Below are 25,029 nucleotides of genomic sequence, written 5' to 3' on the forward strand. Positions count from 1 at the left end.
TGAACCAGATTTCCAAGTAAATGACCGTATGTTTTCAGCCGCATGTCTATTTTTTCCCACGGCCGGAGTTTCATCCGCACATTTACAGCCGCATAAAAAATACAGCCGCACACATACATAGTGTGAACATAGCCTGAAACTGCAAAGTGTAAACGCAGCCTAGATGTTCTGCAACAGCTTTGGGTGGGGAATAGGCAGGGTGGAGGACTGTGATGAACAGCTGAGGGAAAGCATTGCATTCTGGAACCTGTAGTACTGTGTACAACTGATAAACCAGGAAGTGCAGAAACACAAAACAGAACAACCCCCCCCCCCCCCCCCCAAAACAAATGGATTTTTGGGTAGTTTCAAAAATGGAATAGACAGGTAAGTAATGCTTTATGTTTCTGCAGAAGTTTCATTTATTTTTTAACCTGGAGTTCCCCTTTAAAGAAAATAAGACATCATGCTGGGAAAGACAGAGGGGTAATCTCAAGATTTACTTGCTGAAACATGCATAAACTGCAACATGACATCAAATCTTACAAGAAACATTTATTTACTATCCTAGTGTCCTGGTTTTTAACTAGCGTGAAAAAAAGGCTACACAGGGATAAAGTGGTAGCTGCAGATGCTGCAGAAATGGCCTCACTCCCTCACTTGCTTCACTGAGAAAGTGAATATTTTCCGGCTGTTCTGTTTTAAAGCCAGAAGAAATTAGCCCTTGACCTCATTTTTACCAGACAGTGCAGCTGTGAAGCATGATGGTGTCATCGCTTGTGACTGTCTAATAGAGATGCAAAATGATATTGTATGTAACAGAAAGTGATGACTGTGCAGTGAATAGACTCATTAGTTATTTCCTCCAATTGCGGTTTGAACGACCAAAAATGAAAAGGAAAAGAGATAGTGTTATTTTGCCAAGCACACAGTGCATTGCATCCTGCTGTGTATGGATCAGTGTAGCTGTAGGCTATGTTCACACACCGTCAAAATTGTGCCAGTTTTTATTGGATGTGCTTCACTTAACGACAAATAATCCAATCCAATAAAAAAAGGCTATCATTTTGTCCATGTGTGAACATAGCTGTAGACTGGTCAGAGTGCGTGCAACAACAAACTCTCAGGTATACAGGGAAAAACCTAGGGCTAGGGCTCATCAGAAAATGGCAGATAACTCTTTATACTCTTGTATATGAATCCACAGAGAAATTCCCTTAACTCCTTAATGAGAAGCCTGGTAGCTGTATGCGGTCATGATCTAAAGGGAACCAAACAGCCCAATTGGCAGACAGCAATTAAAGGGGTTATCCAGCTCTACAAAAACATGGCCTCTTTCCCCCTACTGTTGTCTCCAGTTTGGGTGGGGTTTTGAAACTCTGTTTCATTGAAGTAAATGGAGCTTAATTGCAAACCGCACCTGAACTGGAGACAACAGTAGGGGGAAAAGTGGCCATGTTTTTGTAGCGCTGGATAACCCCTTTAATAGACATGGGCGGGGAGTGGGCTTGGGACTCAAGCCACAATGATAGCAGCTGGGGGCCACCACTTATAGCCGGCTCTTTAACCATTTACATGTTGCTGTCAGAACAGTGGCATTGGTGATGCAATATGGTGGTAGCAATTCAGATCGGCTTCATTGTCAGGTACTGCACTGATCCGCCACCAGCCCCCCAATGAGTATCACCAGAGCGGGCTTGCTGTGAAAATCAGTCACAGTAAATTTGGTCTAGATAAGGGCGAGAGGAGGGGGGGGGGTGTCTTCTTAGATTGTCAGTCACTAAATTTTTTCAACTCCGAAACAGTTTTCATAATTTTAAATCTGCACACCTTTACGATAGATTATAATAAATTGTCCACTTTCTGCTCTTTCAGATTTTTTAGAGTTACTGAGCCGGAAAGCAATTTAAAGAAGAACATGCTCTTACCCCCCCCTACCCGCTACAGCACTGGTGCTGGTATCCCACAGGTCCAGTCCCACTGGTCCCAGCCGCTTTTGGGTCTGAGTGTGGACCTGGGACATGTTATACCAGGCCCGCTCAGCCAGTCAGTGACCGTAGCAAGGTACCGCCTTGGCCGCTGACTGGCTGAACGGGCCTAACATGTCATGCCCCAGGTCCCCATTTAGACCTAGAAGTTGCCGTTGTCTGTCCAGGACCCCCTTCTTTTTAGAATGCCTGGAAAGGGGTGGGTGATGTGAGACGCCATAGCAAACATGACGTCGCAGGCCAGCTCAGTCATTCAGTGGCAGAGGCAGGACACCGCTACAGACACTAAATGGCTGAATGGGCCTGCTATGTCACATCTGCCCTAGGTGCCAGTCCTTACACTGCCAAGTGCTGGGTCCATCAGGGAAGAGTAGTTAACAGGCCGCATCATAAGCAACTGGGTATGGATAAGCCACAAATCAGAAACCAGAAGACCAGGGCAAAATCAGAACCAAAGACAAAACTATAAACAAGCAGAGGTCAGAAAACACAGACGTGAGCATGGTACAGAATCAAAATCAGAGAGTCTGAAAACACAAGCCAAGGTCAGGTACACAGAATTCATAGGAGAACATCCTGGTTAAGGCAAAACCACAAATAATCACAGATGGATGCAGACACCTTTTTATATATCCTGCCATTACTCTGTAGTGAACGCTGGGTTGCTCTTGATTGGCTCAGCGCTCCTTGACTGGCCTTATTATCACTGGGGGGGCGCCTCAATCACACCAACCTGGCTACTAGTTGTCTACCCTACACGGACACGCCGTGTCCAAGAAGCTGCTGCTGGAGTGTGGAGAGGCCTAGCCCTAACGTTGACCACCTCTACTTGCATTGACACATTTTGGCCACGTTTTGTTCCCGTGATCTGCTACTAAATGCAAATTTGCTCCACAGAATTAAAGGGGTTATCCAGCGCTACAAAAACATGGCCACTTTCCCCCTACTGTTGTCTCCAGTTTGGGCGGAGTTTTGAGACTCAGTTCCATTGAAGTAAATGGAGCTTAATTGCAAACTGCACCTGAACTGCAGACAACAGTAGGGGGAAAAGTGGCCATGTTTTTGTAGCGCTGGATAACCCCTTTAATTCTACACCTTTTCAATCCATACTATGTCATGAAATAATGATCTAAGAGGCCACATCAGGCTATGAAACTCTTTATCAGCCAACTGTGCACTGTCGGGCCTGTATACACGAAGGGACTGTGTAAAAAGAAAATGGCTGTAGCTCCTAAACTTATAGCAGTTACTTTGTTAAATCCCTTGAGTTAAAACTGTAAGGTCAAAAACTATTTTGTCTGGCAACCTGCACAGTGGATTGGTGGACATGAGCAATAAAAGAGCTTTTCAATAACATCTGTCAGAAGATGAGAAGATTGACGTTGACCAGATGCATTCTTTCCAGTCATTGTATCTGTAGCCCATACTATTTCACCTAATAGTAGCAGCAGTCAAGAAGGATTTTTTTTTCTTTATTTCCAAACATTATTACATTTTGGAAGACTATTTGTAGATAAGTGTATCGATGATTCCATCATGCATGGAATTTTTTATTACAATAGCTTCATGGTTAGGTTTTTGCAAGAGTTTCAAATGTTTGGTTTTAAAACTCAGAATCAGTAACAGAATGAACATAAAATAAATATCTGATTTAGACTTTAAATCAACTTTAAGCAATATACTGGAAAATTACACAACTATCTAAAGTGGTAACATTTAATGTCAATGTTACCAGAAACTTCTGCCCGGACAATCCTTACATTGTTCGGGCTGCCCTTGCAAGTCAGAGGTTGTCTGTTATTGTCACTCCTATTAGACAGTGCGATGTGCAGCAGAGTGTCACTGACATGATCATGCAGTTGCAACATGTTGAAAGACCACGATTAGCCGACGTCATGCATGTCGGTAGATTCTGGCCTTTTAACATGTCCTAGTACACCAAACGATTATTGTCCAGAACGGACAGTGATCAGACAAGTACGGTTGCTAAGGGTTATGGATCTTCTTAAAGGCAACTCTGTCCAATTAGACTAGACTTTGCTTTCATGGAACTTCTTAGTTTGATTGAATGTGGTTAAGAGGACAGATTTGTATTCAAAGAAGGACACTGTAGATCCATCACACTATATATATATGGAGGGACACCTGCAAATGCATAATCAACTGATATGGAAACCGATCAACACTGTGTTCAACCAGAGGTCTAAGAACAGAACAATAGATGCCAGGGGGCACTGGAATATCCAGCCCTGGATTAGAATAATTGATCCTGGTAGCATAGACTGGTAGTAGTCACTTGCTTGTAGAAACTTTGGAAAATGCTGTAGTGCACTCCCAGGCTCTCAGAGAATGTTACTTGTTTGCAGCTTATTATACTCACAGATAAAGACTCAAGGTCTCTGTGTTGAAGGCTTTCTGTCTTGTGGGCACTTTAGAAACACTTGATTTGACATGGAAAGGAGATTCAGGGGCCTTGAAGGCAAAGTCATCTCCTTTGGCTTTACAGACTGAAGATTTCGCCGTCAGGTGGAGCTCAATGGCAACGTCAGAAAGCTACAAACTGTGTTTCTTAAGTACCCCCTATATGTTTGTCTCTCCCTGGCTGTGATACTAACTAGAGATGAGCGAACCTAACATCACAAATGGAGATTCATTACTGAACCAAATGTTTTGCATTTGTTACCAGTTCGTAAAGATGCCACCCACCCGCACAATATAATACACATAAAAAAGAGCCTATTCTTACATGTCCGCACTCCCCTGTGTCCTCCTATGGGTCTCCAGTGTCCCCCAACCGCTTGTTATGTGTATATTTACTTATCACATCATGTTTTTGTTCTAATTTTGTTAGAGATGAAAAATAGCAACATTGGAATGAAAACTGGATGCTGTGATAAGTAAATATATACAAAACAGGCTGGCAAGTTAGAAAGCAATAGATGCAAACCCCTTGTATGCTGATTGTTTTCTACCCCTTCACCTTGGTTCGTGTATATTTACCTCTCACAGCATGTTTTCGTTCCAATTTTGTTTTTCGTAGTGGTACCAATAAAAACTACAGCTCATTTCACAAAAAACAAGCACTCACAAATCACAACTCAACTCCATTAAATGAAAAAATAAAAAAAGTTATGGGTGTCAGAAGATGGTTACACAAAAACAATGTTTTTTTTTTTATTATTTAACAAGGTAAACTCAAGGTTATATTTTCTTTAAAATCCAGAGAATAGATAATAAGTCATTGGCGGGAGTCCAACGACTGTGAACATGGGCAATCACTAAAAAAGGGGTCCTGAGTCCCCCAAATAGAAGACTGGGGCTGTACTCAACAACCTTTGCCAGACCTATAGGGGGACATTTATCAAACTGGGGTAAAGAAGAATTGTCTCAGTTGCCCCTAGCATCCAATCAGATTCCACCTTTAATTTCACAAAGAATCTGTAAGGAATGAAAGGTGGAATCTGATTGGTTGTTAGGGGCAACTGAGCCAGCTCTACTTTACACTAGTTTGATAAATCTCCTCCATAGTGTAAATGAAGTGACACATACACAACATTGAAGACCGCTTCACTCAGAGGCGGGAACCCCGTTCCTGTAATCAGTGGGGCCCTAGAGATTGGACCCCCACCAATTAGTTGTAGACAGAAGAATTTGGCCAATGATTGATAATTTTAGGGCCAGGTTTTGTACTATAACCAGCAAGCATACTGTACTGAAGAAAACTATGTGGTTATACACCACTCTCTTGAACAATGAATCTCTTACCGGCATCCCATTTCCTTCTGATTTCTTATTGTATGTGGATTATTGATAATATTCAGTGACCAATGAATGGTAAGCTTGTAGGTTGCTGTATTATTCCTGAACATGGGATCTATTATTGATAGTTTTCTTCCTGCCCTTTACATTATTCTATGGAAATTTGCGACTTTGGCTTTTTTTCATATGTCTTTAAGATCATAACTATAGTTCTAGTAAAACTAACAAACCTTCTTACTTCCAGACAAGCTTCATTTACAGTAAGGCCCGCTTGTCTTTAGGTTCCATAAAAATTTATTGTGTCCTCGTTTTATATTGAAATATATCCTGATATATAACGTCATAACAACAAAGCATACACAGGAGTGAATGACACTGAAAGAGGTCATTAGATTAGATCATGTCATGCTCTGTAGCTTTAAATCATTACTCTGTCAGCACACTGTACTTGCCAGATTGTGTGGGTGGCTGGAAAGTTGGACACAACTCCTGCTTGGCTCACCATTCTATTCCTTGCTTTATTGGGGGTTTTACAGCCTTTATGATCCTTTACATGTTGCAAATACTCACTTTATACTGATTAGTTATTGCAGAAATACTGAGTGTACAGGATATCACTTTTCAAGGTCATAGATGCATGGAGAGAAATCTCACCATTCAGTAAAGCATTCTAATTGTACTAGGGAAATAAATCCATATGTACAGACTACATCCAGAAGATAGGCTGATAGCATTTGCCGCAGATCACGCTGACCAACCATGAATGGGCGCCATGTTTGTCTTATCTACTTTAAGATTCTGACAACTTATGAGGTTAAAAGATGTCACAAAAAGATCCTACTCATGAAAAGCTGCTGCTCCGAAATTGAGTACATAAATACATGCTTTTCCATATAGCTAGCATTGTACACAGCTCAGTAAAACAATCTCTAATGTCAGAGAGACCAGCTAAAAAAGACACTGTAGGCCGCTAGTAAAAGCATCCACCATATTGGAAACCTAGATGCATTGCCGCTTGGGAAATACAAATATGCAAAAAGAGTCCATGGAGCTTCATATAAGAGTCTCAAAATACAGGACTAGCCAGTTATCCCTCCAGGAAAGGGACCAACCAAGGAGTGGCTCCTGTAAGGAGACCACTAGAACCACCATATTAAGTGGTGCTTTCAGTCAATATCCAACTCCTTTTACAAGTCTAAAGCCCCTATTACACGGGGCGATACTGAGAAGCAAACAAGTTCCCTGCTTGCTGCCGGCGTTATTACACACGTCTGCAGCGAGCAGGTGAGAGTCGGGGGGAGTGGGGAGAGGTGCGGAGGAGTCGCGGGGAGATGCGGGGGAGATGTGGGGGGGCTGCCTAGGTGATCGCTAGATCGTCCAGGCAGCCAATAAAAGATAGCAGTGGACAGCAATGATCAGCCAACATCGTTCATGTTGGCTGATCAATGTCTTCTATCACACCAGACGATTATCGTCCATAACGGTCGATATTGACCAAATACGGCCGATAATCGTTTAGTGTAATAGGGCCTTCGGGACACAACAAAGGGAATACCAAAGCCAAGTATCCATCCACAGACAGCTGTTTAGGGGTGTTGCTCCTCAACAGTGTGGAATAGGACCTAGTAGATTACCATGGTAAACAGATCCTTAAGGAGAGTCACTACCTCTTTGAGCCTAGCCAACAATTAAAAGGGTACTCCAGCAAACAATTCCAATTAGTTTTTTTTTAATTGGGGCAACTTCAAAACTCAATAATAGTTTTTGAATGATATACAAACATTGCAAACATTTAAAGGGGTATTCTGGTGAAAATGTTTTATTTTAAATGAACTTGTGTCAGAATATTATGTAGATTTGTAAGTGTGTGTATTCTTTCCAGTCTGAAGCAGTGCTCTCTGCTGCCACCTCTGTCCATGACAGGAAATGTCCAGAGCAGTAGCATATCCCCATATAAAACCTCTACTGCTCTGGACAGTTCCCACTACGGAACAATCTAACCTGCTGATAGTTCCCCTTTAAGCAAACTAATAGTTGGTTTAAACTTAGAGAAGCTACTCTTTAGATGTGACAGATGTATAAAACAGCTTATGCCCCACTGATATAGCTGGTGCATTTAAAGATTATATACTCTAAGGGCCACATGTATCATCCTGCGAACGGATGATTTTCGGCGGAAAGTGCCGATTTGCGTATTTTTTTATACGCAAATGGCCGATTTGTGAATAAAATATTCGCAAATCGGCACTTTCCGCCGAGTACGCCAGGGGGGCGTGTAGTGGGCGGAACGGAGGGCGCGGACTGAGAGTCCGCGCGATTTACCATCCATTCCGCCCTAATATACGCCGAAAACCTACTCCAGCTGGCGTAGGTTTTCGGCGGTGCGCACCGGCGCGCACGGGATTTATGTAGAGGCAGTCCGCCTCTACATAAATCTCCGTAGCGCCGGAGCTGCGGGGGCATTTTTAAGTCCGGCGTAAAAAACGCCGGACTTAATAAATGCCCCCCTAAGTTTGCACATGGAAAGCTTTAGTACACCTGGCCTATTGTCTCATTATGGTCATTATGAAAAAACTGCAGAAAATGTGCTTGCTCAGTAAGTGTACTAGATCCATGCTAGGTCATCTGTATATTCAAACAGATTATAATGGGGCCTGTAATATTCTGGCTAATCAGCCTGTGAAATTTCTCAGACCATGTAGAACAGGGGTTTCAAACTCAGGCCCTACAGTTGTTGCAAAATTACAATTCCCATCATGCCTGGACAGCCAAAGCCTTAGCTTTGGCTGTCCAGGCTTGATGGGAATTGTAGTTTTGTAACAGCCAGAGGTCCTGAGTTTGACACCTGTTATGTAGAAGATGTGACTGTGGTTTGATAGCCTTATACTTGGGTGTCTACCCAAAATCCTAAAACTTTACAAGGCTGGATTCACACTACGTTTTTTCCAATCTACTTTTTTCATCTGTTTTCTGCAAAAAACAGTTGAAAAACGGATGAAAAAAACCCGATGCATTTGTGTGCATCTGTTTTGATCCGTTATTCCATTGACTTTCATTATAAATAAAAAGGATCAAAATTTATGTTTTTTTTATGTATACAAAAACGCAGTCAACCTCATTTTTGTGTCCGTTAAAAAATACAGATCTGTTTTGATCCTTTTTTTTTAAAAATGAAAGTCAATGAAAAAATGAATCAAAACAGATGCACAAAAATGCATCCGTTTTTTCATCTGTTTTTCATTAAAAAACGGATTGCAAAAAACATTGTGTGAACCCAGCCTAAAACGCAACGAGAGGTCTATGCTTTGTTATGTTTTTACTACACCGAGCAGAAATGAATCAGTACTAATGAATAAAACATAGCATTATGAAACACTGCATCTTCCAAAACATCTGGCTGCCTCCTGTCCAGACTATGGCTACGGACCAAATGATTGAGCATCTGCAAATCCACTCACAAGAAAAGTGGAGCCATTCATTTAACTAATGGTATTGAAGAAAGTGATAATACAAATGTGCATTAATGCTGATTGGTTTATTGCATGGCCGTTCATGAAACAATTGATAAATCCCCTGCAGCTATTGACAACCCTTCACCTAGAGTTTCTGTTCTTACAACTATAAAAATATTTAACACATGACCCATATGAACCCCTCTTACATATATTACGTCAGCTAGCATCCTGGCTCTTTCTTCAACATGTCTACAGGGTGATGTCAATTTACCAATTATTATATATACATTTGGCAGGTCTTCCAATAAAGTACATTTTGATATGATGCACATTTATATTACAGAATACATATAGTATACGGATAGAATAGAATATCAAGAAGCGTGCACAAAGTATACGTCAATAATAGGATTAAACCAGATCCTTAAAGCAGAGAACCCGCTGATATGCCGCAGTAGCTGTTTATCTCAGGAGTATATTGCCATAAGTTTAACCCCTGTACGTCCCTGCATTGTTTGTAAAATCACTAAATGCACTTATGCAAATTACTTGCATAAGAGCATTTAGGGTGTTGCTCATGGCCGGAAAGCATCGCCACGCCCCTCCCAGCCCGCCCCATCCCGTCCTGCCCACTATGCATATTCATATACACATAGTGGACTGTATACACTGCCGCTGCGCAGTGAAGCAGTCCTGCCGGAGACGGGCTGCTTCCCGCACATGCGTGAACCCCCCCCCCGGGCCACCGCCAATCCTCCCGGAGGTCCCTCAGGACGTAAGTATAAGATAAACTTTATACTTACATCTTGAGGGACCTCTGGGAGGATCAGCGACGGCCCGTGGGGTTCACGCATGCGCGGGAAGCAGCCCGTCTCCGGCAGGACTGCTTCACTGCGCAGCGGCAGTGTATACAGTCCACTATGCGTATATGAATATGCATAATGGGCAGGACGGGATGGGGCGGGGCACAGCGATGCTCTCCGGCCATGAGCAACGTCCTAAATGCTCTTATGCAAGTAATTAGGACTGCTCCAGGCAGATTGTCTCCTATTCCTTACCTGTGTCAGCACGGCATATGGGCTGGATCGTTTAGGCACCTGTGCAATGTTTAGACAGGAGAAAATGTTCCAGTGGCATTCCTAATGATGAAGAGGGTGGGGAGGAGGGACGGAGGGGTGGTGCAAAGATAGATACTCCCAATGGCCACGGGGCTGCAAGTTTAAAAATAGTTTTTTAGGACAATAACTGCATCACCTGCTGAATGGACCGCAGGACAGATCTTGGATTAAAAGCAGCTATCTGAAGGTACAAGTGGTTTTGGGGAGGGGGGGGGGGGTCAGATTGTGGGTACAGAGTCACTTTAAAGTAAAGTAAAAAGTAAAAATGTTTTTTATTAATAAAAAAAATCCCCTCCTCTAAAAAAAGTCCAAATCACCCCCTTTTCCCATTTTATAAATATAAATAAATAAACAAATAAACAAACATATTTGGTATTGTCGCATAAAAAAAAAAGGATTTGACAGTGCAAATGATTTTTTCCCAGTTTCACAGCATATTTTATGGGAAAATAAAGTCTGTCATTGCAAAGTACAATTGGTGTCACAAAAAATAAGGGCTCATGTGGGTCTCTAAGTGAAAAATACAAGTGCTATGGCCTTTTAAACAAAAAGTGGAAAAGGCAAAAGCGCAAGAATGAAAATTAGCTTTGACCTTAAGGGGTTAATAATTTTTAGTCACTGAGTGAGAACCCCCACTAAATTTTTAATCTTGGAATAAGCAGGGATTTTAGTCAATAATTTACAAATTATAGTAAATCTTTTCAAATAAAACTATATATCGGTCAATTCAGCTCCTCCTTCCCTAAAGCATGATGCTGCCAGATTGGATGGCATTTTTATATAGTGAAAGATTCCTTTAAATATTATCAGTAATAATATTACACATACCTTTATACCTATTTCATCTTTGGTCAAAAAATGACTCTTTTTCACATTGCCATTAGAATCAGGATCAAGCATAGTAAATCTGCTCCAGCACCTCTGTACCTCTGCAATAGACACTGCAAAAGAAGATGGTTGTTTTACTTAACTGTACCTACATTCAATTATTTTTATTATAAACCATATATGATATATACTTCTGAGACTTATAGACTTAGTGGGAGAGGTTTATCAAACTGGTGTAACCAATCAGATTCCACCTTTCATTTTTCGAAGAACCTGTGATGAATAAAAAGTGGAATCTGACTGGTTGCAAGGGGCAACTAAGACAATTCTACTTTACACCAGTTTGATAAATCTCCCCCAATATGTCTTTCACTTTAAGCTCCTGCCATTATTAAATTCACACTTTTCAATTATTTTGTCAGATTATTATACGGCTGTAATTTTGAGTTTGAAATACAGACATATTTTCAATATTAGGCTGGGTTCACACACAGTATATTTCAGTCAGTATTTTCCAACCTCAACCAGGAGTAGATTAAAAACACAGAAAGATTGAGATTGAGTGGATGGCCGCCATTTAATGGCAAATATTTGCTGTTTTAAAACAACGGCTGTTGTATTGAAATAATGGCCGTTATTTACCGTTTTATGGCGGCCATCCACTCAATTTCACCATTGTTTGAACAGAGCCTTTCTGTGCTTTTAATCCACTCCTAGTTGAGGTTGCAAAATACTGACCAAATACTGACTGAAATATACTGTGTGTGAACCCAGCCTAATAATGTACGCCATTGAAATCAATGAGAAATTGCCCAACAGTGCATACATCATATAGAATAATGGCCATAATTGATTATGACAGTCCAAATAATAACAATGCTCATTATTTACCACCTGCTTTTGAAAATTCAGGCGTTTTTTTTTTAAATCTGTTCATCCACCGTTTTATTTTCACTCAGAATCACAACAGTATGTTGATTTTTTTTTTTATTGTGTCTGAACATAGCCTAAAATAAAAAAAAAAAAGGTGCAAAAATTATCCTTTCTTTTAAAGCCAGAGGCCTGAAAGCATGAAAAAGCCTGGCTAGAAGAAACAATGGCTTCTTAAATTGTATCCACATTAAAAATTTCCGTTCTTGTGGAGTGTCAACAGGTTTGGTGTTAATTGGGTTGTCTAGTCTTAGAAAAACATGGGTGCTTCCTTCTAGAAACAGCATGACTCTTGGGTTACGTTCACACAATGATTTTCTATGGCCCTTATTTGATATTCAAAATAACGGCTGTTTTTTCCCACGTACCAAACAGCAGCCGTGTTTTAGCATGTTCTAACAGCCGTCATTGCAATTTTGCAAAGTCGTCTGTGTCCTTGCACTAAACCAAGTCAAGATTGTGGCTTAAAAATTACTTGTCTAGGGTGGGTTCACAGGTACCGGAATTGCAGCGGATCTCAGTGGCTGCAGCAGGACAGCGCACTGATTGGCTGAGTGGGCGTCAGAGAGCCGGGGCCACAGAAGCAGGCCACAGCGTGGACGGGGGTAATGTATTCACCGGGCCGTGGCGGGTTAAGGGAGATGGTGCGTTACATTCTGCTGCGAGTATGTAAGCCTATTCAAACGGACAGTGCTCGTAGTGGGATGTGATGGGATTCTGGTACGTGTGAACCCACCTTTCCGATGGCTTCCGTAGCTCGTACCCGTTCACGGCCACGTGCCTCTCCACCCGTGTCATAGACACCATAGACGCCCGTAGAATGGTGTCTATGGAGCTGGCGGAAAGGCGCGCGGCCTTGAGCGGGTACGAGCTACTGAATCCGTCAGAAATTTTTCGGCCGGGTTCCGCAGTGTGAACCCACTCTCAGAGTTGAAAAGTTGCTGTTTGGTGTTTGCTGCAATGAAAGCAAGGGAAGCTATTTATGGATGGAGTACTGCTTCTTTCTTCCAGTGGTTGGCTGAGTGGGCATTTCCTATGAGTGCAAGAAGCACTGAGCAGTCGGATCAAACACCATTGGATCAGCACCAGAAGGGGACTGCTAGTAGGTAATCCTGATCCTGATCATCTAAGTCTGAATAACTTTTTTTGTATTTTTTCATTTTACTTTTTATAACTTTTGGTTTAAAAATTCTAAAATAAACGTATTTATGTTTTAGGGTAATCGTATATTATTATATGTTATCTTGATTATTATATGTTATATGATGTTTTATGGAACAGATAAGTAAAGAATTGCACACTCTTAATAGTGTACACCAGGGACCAAACAATAAAGAGAGCAAGTTTCCAGTGAAAAAGATCTATGATATACAAGGCCAGAATATTCTGGGTCTGCTCCATTAGCAGCTGCACCTATTGTTACAATATTTAGTGGCTCTCATGAGTACTCGCATCCGAGCAATGTTGGATCTCAGATCCAACATTCTAAGCAGACTTTTTTTCTACTCCAAAAATATATGCAACTTTGGGCAATTATAGAGTGTCCTGGACAATGGCCCAGAAATAACAATGATGTCATGTAAAATGTTAACCTTTAAAGTGCAATTTTAGGGAAAATTTATTTTTTTCCAAATCAACTGGTACCAGAAAGTTATATAGATTTGTAAATTACTTTTATTTAAAATATTATTTCAGTACTTATCAGCTGCTGTATGCCCTGCAGGAAGTGGTGTATTCTTTTCAGTCTGACACAGTGCTCTCTGCTGCCACCTCTGTCCCTGACAGGAACTGTCTAAAACAGGAGAGGTTTTCTATGGGGATTTGCTACTGCTCTGTAAAGTTTCTGACATGGATAGAGGTGGCAGCAGAGAGTTCTGAGTCAGACTGGAAAGAATACATCACTTCCTTCAGGACATTTGGCAGCTAATAAGAAATAAAAGTTAAATAAGGGTCAAAATAGGAAGGCACGGGAGAATGGTAAAGCAGAAATTAATTAATATTGTTTCACCTTGAAAAAAAACAACACTTGAATTATCGCCAAGCCGTTTGGGATAATCTATGGGTAAATAGAATTTAGAACTTTTTAGGTAACATGGGTACCATTATGTCTGCTAATAGCAAAATGGTTGTTACACTCCATTGGTCAGGTGCAGCGTGCCCAACTCAAAGGCTGTAAAGACTAGCAGTAACTAGTGGTGCATTGTGCACCACTACTTACTGTAAAGGAGCAGGGATTCCGGTCATAATGACTGGAATCCCCACTCTAAACCGTCATCCGGCACAGCGATGTCCTTCCTCTCCATGCGGTCAGCGCACTCAGCTGTATAGGAGACACGTCGGTCGCCTGGGGAGGGAGGATGTCACTGTACAGGAGCTCAGGTCAACCCCAATACCCTGCCATCCCCCACAGCATCCCCCAAGTGCACCACCCAATACTTGATACTACCAGCAATCCAGGAGCTCCTCTCCAGGTGGACGGCGTGTCTCCTGCATAGGGAGGAAGGACATCACTGTGCAAGAACTCAGGGGTAGTATAAAATGAATTGAGTGGTGCACTTGGGGGATGCTGTAGGGCAGGGGTATCAAACTTAAATAGACAGTGGGCTGAAATTAAAAACTTGGACAAACTCGCGGGCCAACCTTGATATTCATTGAAACGCACAAGCAGCATATGTGGAACTTTCAAAGTGGCCTGCAGCGTTCCTGGCACTGTCAGAGTGCATCACCAAGCACTTTGCACTACGATAGGCTCCCATACAGTAATAATTCTGCTGTTTGGTGTCATGCGCTGTAAAATGAGTAGGTGTGTGGGTTGTCCTCGTATTTAGGATCCCTTATTTAAAAATAATATCCCCTTCTATGACCCCCCATATAGTAATAATGCCCCCTGCCCTGCCCCCATAGTAATGCCCACCATTCTACTCCCTTCCCCTCCCCCTCCTGCCCCAACACACACACACACAAAAATCATACTCACCTAATCCGGGAATGGAGCGGGTCTTCCTCTCTTCTCCAGCCTCTGAGCCACAAGGAGATCAAGGGGAGAGTAAGGTCTGAGGGGGAAAAGAAGGAAAGAGGGGGATAGAGGAGGTGAAGAGGGAGAGGAAGAGAGAGGAGGTGAAAGGGGGGAGAAAAGGGCAGGGGAGAGAGGAAGATTGAGGAGGTGAAAGGGGGAGAGGAAGGGAGAGGAGGTGAAAGGGGGAGAGGAGGATAGAGGAGGTGAAGGGGGAGAGAAAAAAAGGTGGGGTGAAGGGTAATGGGGGTGAGAGAAAGTGATGGGGATGAGAGGAGATGGAGTGGCAGAGAGGAGATGATGGGGTGAGAGGAGGCGATGGGGGTAAGAGGAGATTATGGGGTGAGAGGAGGTGGTGGGGGCAGAGAGGAGATGATGGGGGTGAGAGGAGATGATGGGGGTGAGAGGAGATGATGAGGGTGAGAGGAGGTGATGGGGGTGAGAGGAGATGATGCCGTGAGAAGAGGGGATGATGGGGGATGAGAGGAGATGTTGGGGATGAGAGGAGATGATGGTGTGAGGAGATGATGGGGGGGAGGTGATGGGGTGAGAGGAGATGATGGGGGTGGAGAGGAGATGATGGGGGTGAGAGGAGATGATGGGGGTAAGAGGAGATGATGGGGGTAGAGAAGAGATGATGGGGGTGAGAGGAGGCGAAGAAGGGGGTTGAATTTGATGTTGGGAGCGCAAGCACCCCATAGCACCCTCCGGTGGGTGATGCTGCTGGGGAGGGAGAGAAGTCACAGCTGTTCCTATCAGCCGGCGACCATAGGATGTGCCGGCACTGACATCTCCTGGACCCCGCTCGGCTTGCGATAGTACTCTGACTCCCCTTCCCTCCCAGACCCCCACTCTGAGGATAGCGGCAGCCCGGGCTCAGCATCGGGCGATGGGTCCCGGGAAGGAGAGTGCGGCGATTGCGCCCCCGACACCGAGGGTGCATAGCACCCGCACTTTCCATCCCTGGACCCATCACCGGATGCTGAGCCAGGGAGAGTGCGGTCTGGGAGGGAAGGGGAGTTGGCATCCTATGGCAAGCTGAGTGGGGTTCGGGGGATGTCACTGCCAGCGTCTCCCGTGGTCGCCGGTTGATAGGAACGGTCCTGACCTCTCTCCTTCACCCCTGCAGCATCACCCACAAAGAATGTTGGTACTGCCGGTGAGCTGCTGCTGGAGGGAGGGAGATCAGAGCCGCGGCGGTGATAGGTGCCGGGACACTGCTGAGTGATAGCAGTGTCCCAGCACTAAAATTAAAAGTTTCTTTTTTCCCACCTTTCCCGGTTGAGAAACCCTGGATTATAGTATGGGCGGTCCAGAAGACCGCCCATATTATAATCTCTTACAGTGTCCTATCAGTGGGCCAGCTCTAGGGAATCATCTGATTTCCTAGGTGGGCCAAAAATAATGGCACCGTGGGCCAGATTTGGCCCGCGGGCCAGAGTTTGACATGTCTGCTGTAGGGGATGGCATCATATTGGGGTTGACCTGAGCTCCTGCACAGTGACATCCTCCTCCCCAGCCGACGTGTCTCCTATGCAGCTGAGTGCGCTGGCTGCCTGGAGAGAGAAAAGGTCACTGTGCAGGTGCACGATTTAGAGTGGGGATTGCCTTCATTATGAGAAGAATCCCTGCTCCTGTAACTTTGTGTCCGTAAAAAAAAACTGATCCGTTTTGATCCGTTTTTTTTACAATGGAAGTCAATGGAAAAACGGATCAAAAGGGATGCACACAAATGCATCCGTTTTTTTCATCCGTTTTTTGCAAAAACGGATGAAAAAAACGGTTTGCAAAAAACGCAGTGGGAACCTAGCCTTATCTCACCTGATTTTGTTCGGATACTGAACAATGTTTGAGTACCGAACAAAATTTAGTTAGAACTTTGGTTAGAATACCAAAGCCTTAAAAAAACGAGGTATTATTATATATTATTAATGACCAACCAGTATACCAAGACCGATATCACCACTACAGGAAACAAATAATGCCACAACATAACCACATAGTACCAACACATAGGGGCCGATTTACTAACGTGTTCCTGGCATCAAATTGTCAGGTTTTTGTCCATTTTCCCTGTTGGTTTAGTGTTCTAACACATTTACTAAAGGTGTGTGACGCATTCTTTTATTTCCTGTCTTTGTTGTCATATCTGTCCACCTGTTTCTAAAACACCTAACTTACGGGTCAAAACTGTGACCGCAGGTACTGCAAAAAAAAAAAAAAAAGCAAGAATAAAAAAAAGAACATTTGTTTTCAATGCTAGAAGCAAAAGCATTTTACATTGAGGATCTGGTGCTGTTGACAAAAAGGGCATAATAGCTTAAAGCGATTGTGCACCCATAATCTGACCCCCCCCCCCAAACTGCTTGTACCTTCGGATAGCTGCTTTTAATCCAAGGTCTGTCCTGGGGTCCGTTTGGCAGGTGATGCAGTTATTGTCCTAAAAAACAACTTTTAAACTTGGTGAAATTGGTGTGGCCTAGAGTGTCTATGCCATAGGCTTGCACCGCCTCTCCGTCCCTCCTCCATGCCCTCTTAATCATTAGGAAAGCCCCTGGGCCGAATTACTTCAGAATTTATCACTTGTCTGAACACTGCACATGGGTCTTAAAGATCCAGCAGTGTTTAGACAAGTGATGAATAGGAGAAATCCTGCTTGGGGCATTCCTAATGGAGAGGGTGGGGAGGAGGGATGGAGAGGTGGTGCAAGCCAAGGGCACAGACACTCTAGGCCACGCCAATTTGACACAGTGCTGCAAGTTTAAAAGTAGTTTTTTGGACAATAACTGCATCACCTGCCAAACGGACCTCAGGACAGATCTTGGATAACCAAGATCCGATGGTACAAGCGGTTTGGGGTGTATCGGTCAGATTGTGGGAACAGAGTCTCTTTAAGCATGAAACGCAGTATCTGTGAAAATGAATTTTGCTGACATTTGGTTATTGAGCAAATGAAAACAAATTTTATCCTCAATCTAACAATAAGACGCCTAATAAAAAAATTACTTATTTGGAACTGAGGATAGAGAAGCTGATAAATGTTTGTTTATCCTAAAGCAATTTTTTGACTCCATAAATATATCATTTATATAACTGGATATTAATACAGAGGACGAAAATAACTATTATTACATTGTTACAGTTTGTACCTTTCACTTAGCAGTTTTCAAAATCTTCTTCTGTAATCTTGCCTGACGATGTGGTCATCAAACTTCACTAGGCTTATCAATGACATGCACTTGTTTGATGGCCTGGATATTAACCTTTGGACATACTTGCCTTAACTCTACCATTTTCCTGTTACAGATATTTAAGGGCATATACTTTGTAATGACACCCATAATTAATTTTTTTCTACAATAAAATATGACGTGAAAGCAATAAAAGAAAGAGAGAACTGTTCTACAAATCTGGAGTGATTTTGTTTTCATATCATTCACCATGTGGAAAAACTAACAAGTTTTCTGTATCCGATTATTTTAAACTCAAAGTAACAGCCATTGTTTTGAGTACCAAACAGTGGCCGTGGTTTAACATATTCCAATGGCCATAATGAAAATAACGGCCATTGGAAAATTATTCTAATTCAGTCAAAGATGGCCCTTTTGGGTGTGTCTTTAATTAAAAGTTCCATTGATTTTAATACAAAGGATGGTAAAAAAAAAAAGTACTATGCGTGAACTTAAAATAATGGCCGCTGTTTGCGCAATAACCATCTCAAATATATGACACAAACATTAATTTGATGATTCATTTGAACAGTGCCCATTATTTTATACAGTGTGGGAACCAATGGGCATTGTTTCCATAGACTTCAATAGAAATAATTGGAGAATGATAATAATGTTTGTTATTTTAAATTCAAGTGGTGGACATCATTTTACTCCAACAAGTTATTTTACTTTAAAATCAACTGATGTCAGAAAGCTATACATATTTGTAATTTACTTCTATTTCAAAATCTACAGTCTTCCAGTACCTATTAGCTACTGCAGGGAGTGGTGTATACTTTCCATTCTGACACAGTGCAGCAGAGATTATCCATGAAGAAGAGGGAAGAGAAAGCAGAGGTGAGGCGTGCTAGAGTTTGACACAAACGTTGAGCCACAACTCCTCTTTGACTCTTCATTACAGTAGGAGACCCAAGACTATGTGTAATCCAGTACATGAGCAAATTACCATAAGGTAACATGGGACTGTCAACTACAGATTCCCTTAAAATTAGGTGATCACATAAACGGATAATCAGTGGAGAAGCAGTACAATTTTCAGCTCACATGGCTACGAGTACATCACTGGTTACACACTTGGGCCATACACATTGTTTTTCTGTAGAATACTACAGCCCTAGCAAATTCAAGGTCATTCTAATATTTGGACACCTGCCTTGATCTCATTTCATAGCTGGCAATACCCAAATCATTTCTTGGAACATTTTAAACTGATGTCCCTATACACTCTGAATGCAAATGTAGACAAAATGACTGGAAACCGACAGTAAATTGGGGCCGCTGACTTCATTATTAATAAATGGAATTTATCACAATAAAGAATATTGCCTGTAACCAGGCAAATTGTCAATAAGCTTCCAATGGAGTTGATATATTTATTTCAACAGAACTCATAAGTAAACAATTTTTTCTTTTGCAACGGAATGAAAATATTGGAAAATTAATAACCAAAAATTCATGTGGAAAAAAAAGGAAATTTGCAGAATAAACTGAGCTTATACTGACCAACGATTTTCTTGTTCACTCACCTCTAATAAATGCCACCTGCTCTGTATAATAATCCAACAAATGCTGCATATTGTCTAAAAGTAAATCGTTTCAGGGCTATGTTCACACAACGATTTTCTATGAACATTATTTGATACAAGCTGTTCAGCCAATGGCGGCTGAGCAGCTGATGACGCGCTGGAGGTGGGTGGGCATGCGGGAGGGCTAGAGCGGGTCTGCTGGCCTCCTGAAGATGACATGATCGTGATCGCCCCAAGATGGCGGCCGGGGTCGACAGCAAATACCTAAGTATAATGCACCACACTTCCAGGTCTAGCATGGGTGGGGGGGAAACATGGGATTCACTTAAATAACACACATTACAAAGTTGTATAACTTTGTAATATGTGTTATTTAGTGAATAAATGCTTAGCACTGCACTACTTTAAACTTTAAAATCTCTCCAAAAAGAAAGACTACGTTGGTCCTATAAGTGATATGCAAACATCGCTTTTATGGGACTATTCTACAAAGTCAGCAAACATTTTCTGCTATAGGGATATAAATGACTTTGTGCTTTAGCTTAATGCAGCAATTCAAAATGTGTCATTCGGTGCCCTCTTAACATTACTTTAACTCACTGAAATCATTCATTGTGACACACATACATGGGCAAATATTTTTGTATTTCACAATGTTGTACATTTAGATTTTCTTTTGTTCCATTCTCTATTTGCTCCTATATCATCAGTTATTTTAATTATTATTTCATTCAATAATAAGCTAAAATTATTATGTTAATTTGTTTTCCCTAAGACCCATTGGCATCACAACATATGGGGTAAATTCGCCCCTGCGAGCCCCTGGGACGAAGGAATATTTAATGAAAAAATAACAATTAAATTTTAATCCCCTCCTCCATGAGGTATAAATAGGCTCCACCTCCCCCTAGACCTCAGTCTAATTATAAAGAAACATAAAACACAGGGAGGGAGTCTTGTGATGCCAATGGGTCTTAGGGAAAACAAATTAACATAATAATTTTAGCTTCCCTTACGTCCCATTGGCATCACAACATATGGGGAATTAGCAAGCATTATCCCCAATGGGCGGGTTATTTATTACATCCGCATTAAGAACAGATCTTGCAAAGGTTGTTCTTGACAAGAAAGAAGTATCCAGCCTGAAATATCTCACAAAGGTAGTCAAAGACGACCAGGTAGCTGCCTGGCATATGTCCTCAAGTGGCACAGCGGCACGCTCTGCCCAAGTGGAGGCCACAGCTCTAGTAGAGTGAGCCCTGGTAAATTCTGGTGGATCCAGATCAGCAGAAGAGTAACATAAGGCAATGGAGTCACAGATCCATCTGGATATTGAAGGTTTTGAAGCCTTTCTCCCCTTGTTCTTTCCTGCGAAAGGGATAAAGAAATTCTCGTCTTTACGAAAATCACCTACTCTATGTAGATAGATCTTGATAGCTCTGGATACGTCCAATAAAGAAAGATCCAAGTCTTCTTTAGATGATCCAGTAGGAGAAAATACAGGCAATACTATTGGCTGGTTGATGTTGGCAAATGAAGCCACCATAGGCAGGAATCCTGGAAGGAACCTAAGGATAACTTTGTCTTGGGAAAAAATCACGTATGGAGGTGCGGAGCCAAGGGCTTGACGTTCTCCAACTCTCTTAGCAGAGGTAATGGCTAGTAAAAGAGAAACTTTCAATGTTAACTTGAAGTCTACTTCCTCCCAAGGCTTAAAGGGAGGAAGACACAGGCGTCTCAACACAAAGGATAAGTCCATGGGTCTACCTGCTTTACCAGGTTAGGCCTAGTCTAGCCTTAACAAAATTCTTTACCTCCAAGATCTGAAAGAAACGTGAGTTTAGGTGTGCAGAGAGGGCTGCTATCTGCACCTTGATGGAACTAGGTTTTAATCCTTTATAGAAGCCTTCCTGTAAAAACTCCAATGACTGTGGAGTAGAAGGTTTAAGTCCATCAATACTCCTGCTTGCACACCAATCTTGAAAATCTTCCAAATCCGTGCATAAGATTTATTTGTAGTGCAACTACGTGAGAAAGAGTATACTATACCTTCTCAGAAAAACTAGAGTCCAATACGGTCCTCTCAGTCTCCGAGCTGTCAAGCTGAGGCTGGAAAGATTCCTGCACAGATGTTGACCCTGGAATATAAGATCCGGATGCAGAGGTAATCTCCAAAATTCCCCTCTGCTCATATTCATGGGCAGGGTGAACCATGACCCCTTCGGCCAGAAGGGAGTTATTATTATTACTGACGACTGATCTAGACTGATCTTCGTCAAACTCTGGGAATCATGGCTATGGGAGGAAAGATATACGCCAGCTGGTATGTCCATGGTATTGTCATTGAGTCCACTATCGTGGGATTGTCTGCCCTGTAAAGGGAGCAGAAATTCCTCAGTTTGGCATTGCTTGCTGATGCCATGAGGTCTCTCTGAGGAAGCCCCCACCTCTGGGTTAACTGAATGAACACTCTCCTTGAGAGAGACCATTCCCCCGGTAATGTCAGGCCTCGACTCAGTCAATCCGCCAATATATTGTCGACACCCCTGATATGAATCGCAGAGAGTCTGGTTATTCTGGTTTCTGCCCAACAGAAAAATCTTCTCTACTTCCCTGAGGAGAGAAGGGGATCTGGTACCTCCCTGTTTAGGTACGCCACACAGGTCATGTCGTTCATCCGGATTCTGACTGCTCTCTGTAAAATAGGAGGAGAAAAATGAAGAAGAGCTAGGTAAATCGCTCTAAGCTCCCTCACGTTGGAGGGCAGAGCGGATTCCTGTTGACTCCAAGATCCTGCAGTCGTGATGACTGTCAGATGAGCTCCCCAACCTGTTCCTGAAGCATCTGTCGTGATGGTTATCCAGTGTGGTTCTGAAAATAAAACTCCATGTTTGACTTGTCTCCACCACATTAGAGAATGTCTTGTTTGAGTCGATAGAACATGCATCGCATCCAAGTCCTTTAGTCCTCGGTTCCATACTGTTAGTGCTTCTCTCTGAAGAAATCTCATGTGCCATAACGCCCATGGCACCGCGTCCGCAGCTGAGGCAAGGAGCCCTAGAAAGCGCATTTATGTTCTTATGGATACCTGACGAGGAGGAATTAGGAATTAAGTCTGATTTCTCTATGTTGATAAGCCAGCCTAATTGTTGAAGTATGTCCTGGACATAGTTCAACTGAACTCTCAGAAGATCCTGAGTCTGAGTCATAATCAACCAATTGTCCAGGTAAGGGATAACTTTATCCCCTGTAAACGGAAACGAACCATCATGGTGACACTACCTTTGTGAAAACAAAGGGTGCGGAGGTATTCTGGATGGAATGACTTTGAATTGTAAGTGTCTTACCTTCCCCTGGATTTGGATGGCGAAGGCTCTCCTGTGAGCCTTCAGAATCGGTACATGAAGATATGCATCCGGTAGATCTATGGTGACCATGAAATCTCCCTCCTGGAGGATAGATTTTACCGATCTTATGTTCTCCATGTGGAACGTCTTCTTTACGATGCACCTGTTGAGATATCGCAAATCTATAATAAGCCTCCAATTTCCGGATGGCTTCAGCACTAGTAACACTGGGGAGTAAACTCCCTGACCGATCTCAGATAGAGGAACATCCTCTAGAGCCTCAATGGAAAGGAGGTAAAGAATTTCTGTCTCTAGGACTAAGTGTCTTTCTGGCTTAAGATTTCTTGACAGAAGAAATCTTGGAGGAGGAAGAGATGATAAATGAAGGACATAACCATTTTGAATAATATTTAACACCCAGTGATCTTTTCTTAATTCTTCCCAGGCAGGGAGAAACAAACTCAGACGTGTTCCCACTGGACAGCTTCTGCGTCAGAAGTCTGGTTTCTTGTTGGTGTCCTTATTCTGTTGCTTCCCGGAACCTCTTCTGGAATAGTTTCTTCCTCGACCTCTGTACTGGTATCTCCCTTTGCCTCGCTGAGGAGATTTTGCTCTGCGAAAGGAATCACCGCTCTTATAGGACAATGGTAGGGACTTTCCCTCCTTGTCAGACAATTCCTCCATTAATTTATCCAGCTCAGAGCCAAACAGCCTACCTGGCTGGAACTCCATATTACAGAGCTGAATTTTGGAGTTAGCATCTCCAACCCAGGGTTTTAACCATAGCGCCCTTCGGCAGCGGTTGAGAGCGTACTCGTTTTTTTACGCTAACCTGGTTCCCTGAGATGCATCATCGCAGAGGAAGTCAATGGCCATAATGACCTTTTTTAAGGAGCAAAGGACCTTGTCCCTGCTAGCTCTACCTTCCAAATTTTCCTGGACCTTGGTCAGCCATCTTCTTAGGCTTCTAGAAACCTCAAAAGAAGAAATGGAGACTGCCCCTTGGGCTGCCGCTGCCGTATATGATCTCTTGAGGGCTACCTCCACCCTTCTATCCATCGGATCCTTAAGATTGGATCCGTCCTCCGCAGGCAGCACAGTACATTTTGACAGTTTGGCTATGGCCGGGTCCACCTTTGGAGGCTCAATCCAGTCCTTACATTGTTCTTCCTTGAGAACATATAAGGTCTTAAACCTCTTGCTCAAACCCGGAGCCTTTTCCGGTTCCTTCCATTCCGCCTGTAACATAGACAATGAAGTCTTACCCACAGAAAAAGCGCTAGGCTTTTTTGAGGAGGACCAATCCTATCCTCTTCTATTTCCTCAGGGTGTATTTCAGCTTGCACAGCTTAGCAGAGCTTGTGAATTCTATCAGCTGTGAAATACCCCCTGAATAATTCTCTCATCTTCAGAAGTAGAAGAGGTTTAGAAGAAGATGATGAGTTAACTTCATCAATCACAGTAAAACTGAAAATGACCATAATCCTACAGCCATAAAGTAATATACTCACAGGCTGGGAGTAGAGAGAGAAATACTCCGTTTGGTCTTTAACTTAGGACACGGGCGGCGAATCTCATTAGCCGCTAAAGTCTTTTGCACATAGTCCTTGACCCATACAACTACCTCCTGAACATCAGGCTCCTCATAGGTTTAGGTCTGCATGAAGGACAGCGTACTTAGGCATTATAATATTTTTAGGCATTCATAAATATTTTTATGAAAGAAAGGATGAATCTTATCTGGAAAAAATGATCCTCCTACGGTATCCATAGCCGTCAGGTAGAGGAGTCTCACACTCGGCACATGAAGTGCTTCCTTAGAAGGTCTTTTACCAGCAGCAGGACTGGTCTCC

General features: G+C 42.6%; 1 protein-coding gene across 1 annotated transcript in view; it reads right to left on the reverse strand.

The window, feature by feature from the left end:
- LOC138796957 (uncharacterized) overlaps nucleotides 1–25,029 on the reverse strand; it is a 124,114-nt gene that overhangs the window by 55,403 nt on the left and 43,682 nt on the right. Inside the window, exon 4 of the mRNA XM_069976715.1 lies at nucleotides 11,128–11,240. Within this exon, the coding sequence (XP_069832816.1) occupies nucleotides 11,128–11,240 (113 nt within the window). The remainder of the gene's footprint in view (nucleotides 1–11,127; nucleotides 11,241–25,029) is intronic.

This window comes from Dendropsophus ebraccatus, chromosome 7 (assembly GCF_027789765.1).
Source record: "Dendropsophus ebraccatus isolate aDenEbr1 chromosome 7, aDenEbr1.pat, whole genome shotgun sequence".
Classification (NCBI taxonomy): domain Eukaryota; kingdom Metazoa; phylum Chordata; class Amphibia; order Anura; family Hylidae; genus Dendropsophus; species Dendropsophus ebraccatus.